General features: G+C 48.8%; 1 protein-coding gene across 3 annotated transcripts in view; it reads left to right on the top strand.

Moving 5' to 3' along the window:
• The window catches only part of SBNO2 (strawberry notch homolog 2), a 50567-nt gene that overhangs the window by 421 nt on the left and 36938 nt on the right, over nucleotides 1-13208 (top strand). Inside the window, exons 1-4 of one of the 3 annotated variants that reach the window (XM_085562174.1) lie at nucleotides 2226-3380; nucleotides 5972-6192; nucleotides 7895-7974; nucleotides 13078-13201. In XM_085562174.1, the coding sequence (XP_085418300.1) occupies nucleotides 6094-6192; nucleotides 7895-7974; nucleotides 13078-13201 (303 nt within the window). In that variant the 5' untranslated portion in view covers nucleotides 2226-3380; nucleotides 5972-6093. Of the gene's footprint in view, nucleotides 1-2225; nucleotides 3529-5971; nucleotides 6193-7894; nucleotides 7975-13077; nucleotides 13202-13208 lie in introns of those variants that run through there. The other 2 variants (XM_085562173.1, XM_031507154.3) reach the window with 2 other exon arrangements.

Raw genomic sequence — 13208 nt, 5'->3', positions numbered from 1 at the left:
AGCCTCTGGAGCCGCGATCGCAGCAAAGCCCGGACCCCTCCAGCCCTGTCCGGATGGGGAATTGTCCCGGTATAGCCCGGGTGGCCACAGCCACGGAACCCTCGTGTTTCTGACTCCCTCTTCAGCTGCTTTTCCACGGAGCGCTGTGAAAACTGCACAGCGATCACAGAATCCTGGAGTGGTCTGGGTTGGAAGGACCTCAAAGCTCGTTCAGTTCCACCCCCTGCCATGGTCAGGGACACTTTCCACTATGCCAGGGTGCTCCAAGCCTGGCCTTGGGTTCCAGGGTTCCAACTTCCAGGGATGGGGCAGCCACAGCTTCTGTGAGCAATCAGAGCCTCAGCATCCTCCTCACAGGGAAGGATTTCCTAATATCTGATCCAAACTTCCTCTCTGTCAGTGTGGAGGCATGAATCCATCATGCACCGAGGTTCTGCTGTGGTGCAGCCCGTACTGGCCCTATTCAGAGTCTCTGCATTCTGGAACCAGTGCTGTCAGACCATTAACTGGGCTGATACCAGAGGCTTCACCTTATTAAATACTAGTGCCAGGTCTAAAACTCCTCAGAGTAACCATAAATTCCAGTGTAAAGACTGTGGCTCCCCCTTAGCAGGCTTGATTTACAGTGGAAATGAGATGGGCTGGGCAGGGCAGGTCCTGCAGGTTCAGCACTGGCAACCCAAAGCTGGGATCCAAACCCCTGGAGGGTTTTCTGGTCCGTGCACTGGCCCTGGGGTGAGTCTGGAGGGCAGGAGGGTGTTGGCTGTGGTCGGCTGCGCCTCGCTGGGGCTGTTCCTGCTGCACATCATCCTCGTGTCATCCAAGAGTTGAGCTCGTCCTGAGCCGTGCGGGAATGGCTGAACCAAGAGCAGCTGGTGGTGGGAATGTTCAAGTGGAAAATGGTGTGCTAATACTGTTGTTGTGGGGTTGGGAGTGCTGTGTGTCCCATGCAGGTTTTGCAGAGCTCCATAAGCTGCCAGCTGGAGCTTTTGGAAGCCTGAGCTCTGCTATCTCTGCCAAAAGCTCTTTACTTGATGAGGGTCTGTTTTTTGGATGTTTGCACCCTCATTTTCCTAAAATAAGCCTGTACCCGTCTCATTCGAATGTTGCTGGGAGGTTTCTGCACAGGAGCAAACTGTATTGGGACTTGTCACCATGAGAGTCTGGATCCTTCAGGAAAGCCTTCCAGGCCTAATTGGGAGGTTTATACTCTCCTGAGACACTTTTCTGCTTAAAACTTAAAACTCTGATGTCTTTTTTGGTTACACAATCGAGGTCTGCACAAGTGTGGGTGTGATCAAAGTGAACACATGCCTCTCACGGAGCAGGTGCACATTGAGTCTGCCTTAAGGCTGCCCTAATCCGTAGGGAAGTTGGCTTTGATGTCCTGAAGTGGTTTTTCTACCACGAGTGGCTGTGTGTGAAACAGAACGTTGGGACCTGCTCAGGTCCAGAGGGTTTCTCCCAAGTGTCTCTTGGGAGAGAAACTGGGGAAAAAGTGTAAGGAATCTGGGACCTGCATTTTCTTGGCTTCTGACCTTGCTTAGCCAAGTTTTTTGTGGAAGAGGAGCAGCCCCAGTGCTCCGAGAGCCCTGCTCAGGCTCTGCCTTGTGCTGGGGAGTGCCCAAAGCCCTGGTTTTGGGAATATTCCATGGACCCGGTGTCTGAGCCACTGCTTCAGCCCTAGCTCTGCCTTGCAGGGATGTGTTTGTGGTTTGGGAATGTTGGTGCTGGATGTGTGAGGGTGATGCTGGATGGATTTACACAGGAATGTGCCGAGTTCCTTGGCAGAGCGTGGGTGGTGTCTGGGAGGCATTTTTGCCCTGTCTAGAAATAGTTCTATGTGTTCTCCCAGGTGGAAAAGCAGGGATAGGTGGAATTTATCTCTGGGGGGCAGTTAATATTTTCTCCTAAAGGGTACTTTTCCCTCCAAAAAACTGTATTTGATTGTTTTTTCCTGTATGGTCTGAGTGTCAGACAAAGAGCAACAAGTACTGCTCGAAGCATCAAGCTCTTCCCTGTAGAAACTGCTGTCCTTGGAGGGCAGGTTTGTTCTTTTGCCTGCACTGCCACGGCACTTGAAAGAATCTCTGGAATGATCCAGATTTTTCTTCCCTTTCCTTACAGACTAATTCCCTCAGTTAATTGGTGGCACGGATTGTTCCACGCTGCAGCTCCCTGTTGACTTGTGGTGCCCAGGCGATGCCGGGATTTGCCCTGGAGCCTGGCAGTGCTGTGCCCAGCTCCAGGGCTGCAATCCTTGTGTCCCAGGAGCCTTTTCCATGCTCAAAGCATTCAGGAGATCAGGGTGGCTCCAAGTGCTGGCTTAGGATGCCCTGAAATGATTCCATTTTTGTCACCCATAATACGCGTTTTCCGCTCTGGTGTTCTCCTTTGTGTTGGTGACGGGACTGAGTCCTATTCCCATCTACTTGTTTGGTCTGAACTTCCCAAAAATACATCAAGGAGAAGCATGAAAGAGGAACTTGAAGGTGCCTGGGTGCTTGAGAAGTAAAACTGGCTGTTCAGAGTTCCGTAGGGTTGACTTCCCATTTCTTTGGGGCAGTTACATCCAGACTGTATCCCGCAGAATTCCCTCCGGCTGCAGCTTTGGTGGGTGCTCATGAGTGAGTGGAGCAAGGTGGGGACATTTTGGGGCTCCACCTCTGCTCTGTAGGGGTGAGCAGAGTGAGGGGAGCTGAACCCTGAGCAGGAGGAAGAACAGGATCACATTCCCAAGGTGTTTTTGTTGTTCCCAGCACGTGGTAATTCATGATCGGCAGGTTTAGCTCGCGCTGCTCCAGGCATGTCTCTGGGTTTCTGGCTGTGTTCCTTTAACGGAGGCAATTTAAAATACACCAACAAAGGGTGGAACACGACAGGAGGAAGTGCTGGCTGCATTTACTGGGTTGTTTTCACCTCTCCTGATCGCAGTTATCAGTGATCCAAGCCCTTACTCCTGGCTCTGTCCATCCTGGTTACAGCACAGCAGTTCTTTGTGTGTTCCCAACTGGAATTTTCCTGCTGGAGCGCTGGTCTGAGAAATGCCTAAAAAGCTCATGCTGTTAGAAGCTGAAAGTTGTGCTCTGTAACCTCTAGACATGATGAATTCCAGAGGAATTCCAGGCTGGATCTGCCCCTTAGTCCCCGTGCTGACAGCAAACCTTTAAGCAAACTGTTTGGAATATTGAAACTGTTCTGGAGCTCAGTGATAGGATGAAATCACTCAGGGGCTTCGTCATCCTGTGCAGGGAGCTGCTTTCACTTTCAAACCTGGGCTGCCTGGCCGGGAAGGAAAATGTCCAGTGGGATTTTTAGGGTCGTGCCCCACTCTGGATCTGGGGGATCGCTGCTCTTCCACAGCGCTGCTGCAAGGAAACGTGAGTGAAGTTGAGAGCTGTCTCTGTGTGCTGCTGCTGCTGCTCAGGGCTGGGCTTTCCTCTCCCAACACCAGTGCTGGGACCAGGAGCCTCCTCTCTGGGGATTTGCCATAACAGTGGAAGCTGCTGCGTGGTCGGAGTATGTTTGGTAAGAGGAGTGATGGAAAAACACTTTAAAAGTTTGCTAAAGCGGTTCCCTCACATGTGTGGGCCTCTATGTTATCAGTGTTTGCTGTCACAGCAGCAGGATGGGATGTGGAAGTGGAAGCACTTTGGAACTTGCTGATTTTTATGGTTTTTGGTGATGTGGCTGCCTGGAGGATGGAAGGATAGGCACAAACCAAGGGCTGTTCCCACTTCTCTGTTCTCGTGCCGGGTGTTGTCCTGCTGTCCTCAGGCTCATGCAGGTCTCTGACTCTGGATTTAGTGTTTTATTTATTTTTTTTCTTGGAATTTGTGAGTGTAAAGTGGACAGCAGCCCCAGCAGCCCCTGGCACTGGAGCATGAGCTCAAGAGTAAGAGCTGGGTCAGCCTCTATGTTCATCACCAGGAGTTCATTTTGCAGCACAAAGATTTGGCATGTGCAGGTTGGATTTTGGGCTGTCCATTAATGCTGGTGCTGCTCTCCTGGGGTAAGGAGTTCCCTCAGCATCCTCCAGGACTGAAGTGTGGCTGGAATGATAGAGTAAATTCTTGGTCTCTCTTTTTCCTCTGTTTTCAATGCTTGGGTGTATTTTGCACTTGCACTACAGCCCTCCCCTAAACCAAGGCCCAGAACATTCCAGCTTTCTTACTAAGCAGTTTTCCTTGTTTTGCCAGTGGGGTGTCATCTGTTGTACAGTTTTTCTAGGGAACTGGTGCTGCTCTGCAGGGTCCACCAGTGAGATCTGGTGGTGTGAGAAATGAGCTCATGCAGAGCAGGCACGGAGGGATACTGATATTGATTTTACCCTTCCTAAGTTCCTTTGGATATGTAAGTAAAGCTGTATATTTGCTATGGCTCTTACGGGAATCACTGCTGCTGATTTCCTCTCAAAAGCTGTTGCAAGTAGGGGAGAGGAAAAAAAAAAAAAAGAAAAGCAGCAAAACCCCTGAAGTCTGGTGTAAGGAAGAATCACAGGGTTTTAGAGACACAGAGCAATTGGTGACATTGACCCTGAGATCAGCAAACCTCAGCCCCTGGCTTGGGTAAAGCTGAGCAGGAGTTGAAGGGAATCTTTGCAAAATAGAAAAGGGTGACCTCCTCCCTACAAAAAAAACAAAAAAACCAAATAATCCCTTTGGGAGCTCTACACAGCATTCCGTAGGTGGGATGTGACTGTTGAACTCTGCTTTTCACACAGAATATCCTTGGCACTTGAGGGCTTTGCCTGTGACTCCACCATAGGATTGGGGTCCTGGCTGTGGGGTCTTGGCTGGTCCCTGCAGCCCCCACATGAGCCCTACCCAGCTGGCACAGCTGTGGCACCACGGGAAGGCAGAAAGAGTCACTTTAATTTCACTTTCCATTGCAAATGGCACAGTCATTTTGTCCACCGCAAGGTCACTTATTTTTAAAGGGCCTCAGAGTCAGAAATGGCCTTTCAAAAATAGTCCTTGTAGCAAAATAGTGTCTCCTGAATGATCAGAGGTGGCTCTTTTAAATTACAGCTTTGGTCTGTGCTCTGTAGGTGTTGTTTGTGGCTGGATTGCTCCATCCAGAGGTTTTGGCCACTTTGATTTACTCAGCTTCTGGGGAGGGTCAGGGCAGGCAGGAAGAAGCAAAGAAAGATTGAGTGGAAGTGAAGACATCACAGATGCTTTTCTCTGCTCCTCTGGCTGTATACGTTGCTTTCACCATCTCTTTGTTATTTTAATCCATTAAATCCAGTTGGAAATTGGTTTCCTGTGGGCTTATGGAGAAGTTAGAAGAAAATTAATCAGTTTGGAGGTTTTGACTGAGAAGCTGTACTGGAGGCAGGTTGTTACTGTGGGGTTAATCCTGCCAGGACAGTGCTCCTGCATTGGATCCCCTTTTGCTGGCAAAAGAGAAAGTGCCAGAAGCTGATAAATTCAGGAATTTGTGGCATTAGTACTATTAATTTCAAATGAGCAACAAGGTATTGTTGGGTTTGACTGGTGTGGGAAAGGTCTTTGTGCACAGAAACAGCTACCAAGAGCTGGAGAGACCCCAGTGTGCCATGGGGTGGGAGATGAGGGTTCACTGCTGGCTCAGAGCATATTTTCAGGAAAACAGGGAATTTGGGGGAAGTGATTACCATGACTTTCCACACGAGTGCAGAGACTTCTTGTACATTAGATAAGCAAATTCCTCAGGCTGAGCCGAGCTGTGTGTACAGCAGCCCAGATGATCTCAGGGAGCTGCGGGGCTCCTGCAGTGTGCAAGGCAGGAGGGGTGTGTTCCAGTTCCAACCTGGGTGAATTCCAGGTGTGGTGGTAATAGAGAGCTCTGTTTCCCATAAACCCCTCTCTTTTCTGAAGAGGCAGCAGCAGGCTGGTGGCTGTTTGCTCATCCCTAAGCTATATTTAAGCTTACAAGTGTTTTTTTTTTCCCCCCTTTCACAAAACCTAAACGTGCCTTTCTTTCCCAGCCCAGGACATGGTGCAGGGTGAAGAGCAGAGCTGAAGACGCTCCCACCACTCACTCCACAGCCTGTCCCACCCTCCTGAGGACTCCATGAGGCAGGACACGGGCTGATGCTCTCACCCCGCCATGGATGGGGGGAACAGCTTCCCGCAGCACCAGCAGCCGGGCGATGCCATCCGCGGCATCCCCGGCCTCCGCTCCCAGCTCGTCGTGCCAGACCTGGAGGTGAGGCCCTGCAGATCCTGGGCAGGGGGAGGCTGTGCCCAGGAGGGGTCTGGGCAGAGCTGTGTGGCCTGGTAGATCCTGGGAGTCCTGGTCTGTGTTTATAGCAGCGATTTCCAGACTTCCCGTGCAGCTGTGCAGGGGGTTGCAGTATTGTAAATGCAGGTGAACCTAATGGGAAGAAATGATGTTTGACTCAATTCAGAAGGCTGAATTATTTCTTTATTATAACTATGCTAAAATACATTAATATACTATATAAAACAACTACTTTTATACTAAAAACCACATACTACTAAAACTACTAAAACTACATACTACTTTCTTTGACTCTATTTCTAACTCTCCCACAACTTGTGACCCTCTCTGAGAGTTTAGACACAGGTGGATTGGATTGGCCATCAGGCTCAAACAATCCTCACCAAAATCTAATCAAGTACTCACTCCAGGTAAACAATTATCTAAACACATTTTACATAAGAAAAACAAGGAGCAGAAATAAAATTTTTTTTCTCTTTCATTTCTCTCTGTATGAAAAATCCTGAGAGGGAGAGAAATGTGCTTGCCACATTGCAGGACTGAAGTGAGGAGGGAAAAGCAGGGCTGTGATTAAAACAAAGCCACTCTGCAAGCTGCTGGCTGCCAGCTCCTTGTGGAAGGACTGAAGAGACTGAGAGAATCTGCCCAGGATTGCAGACCTTGTTCCTACCCCAGGACATCTCTACCAGACATGTCAACCTGTGCCCAGATCCAGCTGTCTATTTCCAGAGCGGCAGAGATAAATAAGTTGTATTTGTCCTGATATAGCTGCTAAAACCAGACCAGGTCCCTGATGCATTTGTCCAACAGGGCAAAAAGCAAGCCCTGTCCCAAAATAGCTGACATGTTCCTAGAGTTTTCTCTTTCTGTTTCAAACTCTGGAATGTGTCACATGCAGGAACACAGAGGTTTAAGCGAGGCCCAAGTTCCTTTTGCTTCAAGTACAAGGTTTCATTGCTTTGGGCACAAAAAGAGCAGGATAAAAGCTGCTGGAGCTGAGTAAGGAGATAGAGTGTTCTCTCCCTGATTTTATTGGTGTGAGCTGAGCTAAAACCTTGCCATTAATTGGAGTCTGTTCAGGGAAGTGGGAAGACAAAAGGACATTTTTGGTTGTGACCTCTGCCGGCCAGTTTCAGGTTATTGGGTTGGTGCTGACATCCCACGGAGACTGAATCATAGACTTATGGAATCACTGAGGTTGGAAAGGACCTTCAAGGTCATCAAGTTCAAATCTGTGACTGATTCCCACCTTGTCACAACACCAGAGCATTGAGTGCCACATCCAGTCCTTCCTTGGACACCTCTGGGGGTGGGGACTCCACCACCTCCCTGGGCAGCCCCTGCCAATGCCTGACCACCCTTTCCACAAATAAATTCCTCCTGATGTCCAGCCTGAACATCTCGTGGCTCAGCTTGATGCCGTTTCCTCTTGTCTCTTCAGAGTGTCCTGGGGAAGGGCTGGGGAAGGGGTCTCACCTCAGTCACCCTCTGGGGACAGTGGTAGGGTTCCAAAGCTGAAACTGGAGTGCTGCTCGAGAGACAAGGAGCCACCTCTGCCTCTGGGAAGCTCTGAGGGAGGGAAGCTGTGGGCCTGCCCTCGTACCTGCAGCCCCAGGTAATGGTTCCAGGCCTCTGCTGCTCTAACTGTTGTTTCTTCTGGTTGCAGAATCCCATGCTGGCCGCCGACTCATGGAGTAGCTGCTACCCAGTCTCTTTCCCAACCTCATCCTTCCCAAGTGAAAACCAGTGAGTGCTGTTCTCCTTTGTCTTATCCCCTCTGCTCTTGCACACCCCGTGATTCAACTGTTTCTTTGCTGCTTTCCATGTTTACTTTATTTCATGATCTGATGGGGAAATACTTGCATCACACACTGATCTTGTGGCATTTCAGACACTGCTGCAGCTTGGGAACAGCAGCAAACAGCTTTTTGTTTTTAAAAATGGAAAAGAAATACTTTGGTTTTTCGTTAAACCTGGAGGCTGCAGTAAGGGAGAAACAGCTTTGGTTTAGACTGGATTTGTAACACTAATGGAATTCTTAACAGACCCAACAGAGCAAGCACTGGGCAGTCTCTAGCTTTGCACAGATGTAGAGGAAGATGTTACCTGTACCAGGTGTTAGGTTTTGGGTCATGTTAAAATCCTTTGCCATGTCACTGGAAGTGACTGACACTAACAGCCATGTCACGTTCTGTACTGAAAAATTTTGTTTTCCATTTTCCCTTTACAATGAGCCTTCATCCTGGATCACAAGGTGGGATATGACAAATGTTTGGACAACATAAAGTGGCCTTGTGCCATCACTGAGTGACTTGGATGGGGGCTCTGGCAGGGCTGGGATTTGGAGGTTGATCCATGGTGGCTTCTTTGGTCTCCGTGAATCCAGGGAGTGGCACGGATACACAGGATGTGTTCTTTATCTAGGTCAGAGGTGGGAGGAAGGAGAACTGAAAGAAGCAGAATTTGACATCCTGAGCTAACAACTGTGTTCCAGGTGCCTGGCATTAAACTGGGGATTTAATGTAACCTCCCTATTGTAAATGCAAGCAAACCCAAAGGGAAGAAATAATGATGTCTGACTCAATTCAGAAGGCTGAATTATTTCTTTATTATAACTATGCTAAAATACATTAATATACTATATAAAAGGAGGATACTAAAACTACATACTACTTTCCCTGACTATCTCTAACTCAAACACAACTTGTGACCCTCTCTCTAGACACAGGTGGTTTAGATTTGCCATCAGGCTCAAACAATCCTCACCAGAATCCAATCAAGCACTCACTCTAGGTAAACAATTCTCTAAACACATTCCACATGAGAAAAACAAAGAGCAGAAATAGAAATCGTTTTCTCTTTCATTTCTCTCTGTGCACCTCTATGAAAAATCCTGAGAGGGAGAGAGAAATGTGTTTGCCACACCTGCTTCCTAAAGAGATTTTGGTATCTTCATGGTGGGATCCCTCCCTGTGGGGGTGTGAGTTCCAGGCAGATAGGAGCAGTGAGGATCAGCCCCGCTGTTGGGGGGAGAGGGGATTCATGTCCCTGTGGTTTTCCTGCTGCCCTGGTCTCCTCTGGCCTCAGCAGGAGCTGCCTGGCAGCACGGGGTGGATGCACAGGGCAGTTCCCCATCAGAGGGGACCAGAAGCTGCCCCACAGGTGCTGAGGGAGCTGGGCTGTGCCAGCTCCTCCCCACAGGAGAGCAGGAGACTTCTCAGATCCATTCAGGCCCTTTGCTCTTGGCCAGCCTGGTTGATTGGAAGGGGCTGTGCTTTTTGAGCAGGATTCCTGTAAATTACATGTTGTGAATCCTCCGGAGAGCTATAACAGAATTTCTGTTTTGCTGCATTGAACCACAAGATTAGATTGTGTTTATCTATTGCACTGGGCTTTTTTTTTTTGTTGTTTTTTTTTTTTTTCTTTTGACCATTTGTTCTGGTTTTGCCCCTCACTCTCTTCCTGTTCGGTGCCGCTCGTACCAGCGCTGCCGGGAACATCACAGCCCAATCCTGCAAGGACATGCCTGTGTCTGACACAAACCTGGACTTGCTGCCTTTGCTGGAGTCACTTCTGGAAATGAGGCTCATTGTAGTAATGATTTGCTAGGGAATTATTTAGCCAAGGCTGCACCTTTAACTTCCTGTTCTTCATACCCCAGGAGGTGTAAAAATCACCTTTCAGGTGAGATCTTCCATAGCTGCATTTCAGATTTTAAAAAAAAAAAAAAAAGTCTGTGCTTTTTGTATTTGAAAATGGCACTGACTCTGTTTTAGGTGGATTTAGAGTGAGGGGTTACAGGTAGGAATCCTGGAAGGAATGGAAACATTGAAAAGTGGGATTTTAAAGGCAGTTGTAATTGTAGCCCATGCTGTAACATGGAAAAATGCAGCTGGCATTAGAGGTGGTGCACGTTTTTCTTCAGAATCCTTGCAGAGAAATCTCATTTGCAAGCGGCTGTGTTTGGACAGGGCTTATTCTCATAGCAACACCTTTTTATCCTGAAGCAGGTTTTTCCTGTTTCCTTTCAGGAGTTCACTTTCATGCTAGGGAATTTCTTTAGAAGACCCCAAATGCAGCCTCTTGGGTTCAGATTTTCTTAACCTGACAAAAGTCAACAGTGTTTTAAACCTCCTTAAAAGAACCAGGGAGATTCAGAGCTCTGAAGAGCTACAGCTCAGCTCTTTTCTGAGGAAATTATCCCTGTAGAGTTCAGCTTCCCTTGCTGCTGGAGGCTCAGCACATTCCTGGCTTGGGGGGATCTAGGGCAGCCCAGTTGTGATGAGGTGTCACACAGCTGCAGCAAAGCTTTGTCCCCACTTTACACGACCCCTTTTCTTGCTGTTTTGATGCCCTTTTCCTCCTCTGCATGGAGCATTGCCTGCTGAAATAGTAAAGAAGGCTCTGAAAAACATGGATTGGTGTCTGATAAGGAAGGAAAGTGCCAGGCTAGTGCCTGCCAGCTTTCCCTGATCTTCCACTGGCTTGAGATGAGAAATTTGCATCTCTGAGTGGAGGACAGAGGATGGAGCCTGGCCAAAAAACACATGGGAGGTCTCAGAAAAGTGGCACTGTGGGCCCAGAAGGGCTTTGGATGCACTGGGACACGGATGAGCAGCTGGAATGCAGTGGAATTGCAACGGAGCATTCCTCTTTGGGCAGCTGGTGTGATTAAACCAGCATAAATTTCCTTTCTGGAACAGTTTTTTGTTGTCCAGTGGACCCCCTCAGTATCTGAGGGAAGCTGCTGACCCACAGGAGCTTCTGTGGAGCAGTTTAGCAAGAATTAAGGCCTGGAGATGCTGAGCAGGTGGGGACGGGGCAGTTTGCTGCGGGCTGTGTTCGTACCTGGGCTGTGACAGGGTCACTGACCTGATTCTTCCAGTTAAAACATTTTTGTCAGTTTATTTCAAGCCAACTTGTCAGTGGCTCTGTGCCAGCCCTGCAAATGAGAGGAAACAGCTTTGAGGTTTGAGTCAAGGGAAGGTAAAGCCAGCTGCAAAGGTACAGAAGGGACTTTGGGGCTTTCCAAGGAGGATCTCGGAGCAGTGCCTGGAGCTGCTCTCCCTGCAAACTGCAGGAGCCAAGTGCATCTCACATGGGCAGATTGGAAGACCAAGATTAAGGGTAACAAAACACCAAGCAGAGCTGGTCATTCCACAGCAGGCCAGAGAGGTTGGAGCTCTCTTGCTCTCTTTCTCATTACCTTGACTGACCCTTGTCCAGGCCACAAAGTGCCGGGGAACAGGAGCGGGTGTTCACTTTTCCAGTAAAAATAGTTTTCCTATTCCTTGATTAGTTCCTTGATGCTGGCCAAGCTGTGTCCTTGTGTGAGAGACGGCGAGACCACAGCAGTCTTGGCTTGAAAGCCTTTTAAACCAGCCTTTTCCTGTGTGGCAATATATTTATTCCCAGAATTTATGCCCAGATTTTAATTCCTTGGATGGATTACGAAGAGCCAACAATCAGGGATGGACTGTGGGAGCTTGGGTGTGCAGGTTGTGTTCACACAGGGTCTCGGGCAGCACAGAAAAGAAAAAAAAAAAAGGAAAGGAGGAAGGAGCTGTTAGTTTTTCAGGGTTTTGTCTTTAGCGATGGGAAGCGAGCAGGAAAAATGTATTTATCAAAAGAGATAACTGTGTTTGCACATTAATCCACATGTAAATGTTCACCGAGTGTAGTAACAAGCTGCCGGCCACACATGGCACCTTAATTGCTTAATAATCCTTTGGCAGCTTGGCATTCCCAGCTCCTGGGCAGGAGTTCTCTTCTCAAACTCTCTTTCTCCCTCTCCCAGCGCCCTGTTCAAGTTTCTGGCCGCGTGTTCTTTGGGCAGCAGGGGGAAGGTCCAGCTCCCCACAAGAGGAAACCATCCAGCCAGGATGGATGTCCCGTGGCTCCAGCGCCGAGGGTGTCGTGGCAATCGCCCAAGCAGGAGCACGGCCCCTTACGGGAAGGATTACGAAGCAAATTCTTTGCTCCTGCAGGAGAGGGAAAAGGCTTGTGCAAACCAGGAGGTGGCGTGGAGCAGAGGCCAGGGGTTGCTCCTGGGCAGGAGGAAGGAAATTGGCTGCTCTCGTGCAGTTTTTGCCCCTGCCTGCCTGGAGGAAACGGATGCTGGGTGCAGGGAGCAGGAGGAAGCTGGCATGGCCCTGCCCAGGTGGAGCAGGGATCTTTGCTTTGTTCCCTTGTTAGCTGAGCACAGATCTTGCTTTTGAACTCACAGCAGTCACATCCCTACTTCCTCTCTCTGGGTAACAGCTCTGTCTGTGTTTCCCAGTCACCAACTCCTCCATTCTGACCTGCCTTTGAGGTCTGTGAGTGATGAACTCCCTATCCAGGTGGGTTAATCAGCTCCCTGTCAGAGCTGATTTGTGGGGCTGTTTTGGGGGTTTGTGGCCTAAACTGGCATTCAGGTGTGATGTTTCCCTGCAGCTCATGTCCTTACGTAGCGTGACTGGCAGGTCCACCACACCCATCGTGCTGGGACGTCCCAGGGCTTCATTCTGCTTTGTCATCAGGGCTGAAATATTGGGTACTGCAGGCCATTGTTATCTATGAAGTCCTTCCTGGTCTACCCAAATTGCCAAGAATTATATTCTTAATTCAGTGTTCTTAAACTGCTCTAAGTTCTTAAACTGCTCTAAGTTCTTAAACTGCTGAGTTTGGGAAGTGGGATAGAACTGGTAGAGGTATTATTTTGCCATCTCTCTTCTGGATAATATCCAATAATATCCCTCTCTGTATGTGACATCCTGAAGTTTCAGCTTCACTGCTGTCAGAGGCTGAAGTGACCTGAGAAGTGCTGGGGACTGACAGGGAGTAACTGCTTTTCCCATTTCCTTACAGGCAATATTTTAGCCCCCCTCAGGATTTTTATATGGATTCCATCAGCAGACCACATTTCTTAGACACAAACTATGCAGCTGTGGACTCCACTGACTTCTTAACAAAAAATGGGGATTTTCCTCAGGTAAGTG

This window comes from Lonchura striata, chromosome 28 (genome assembly GCF_050655825.1).
Source record: "Lonchura striata isolate lonStrDom1 chromosome 28, ASM5065582v1, whole genome shotgun sequence".
NCBI classification, from domain to species: domain Eukaryota; kingdom Metazoa; phylum Chordata; class Aves; order Passeriformes; family Estrildidae; genus Lonchura; species Lonchura striata.
Note: the sequence above shows the minus strand (reverse complement) of the source record. Positions and strands in the feature narration are given on the sequence as shown.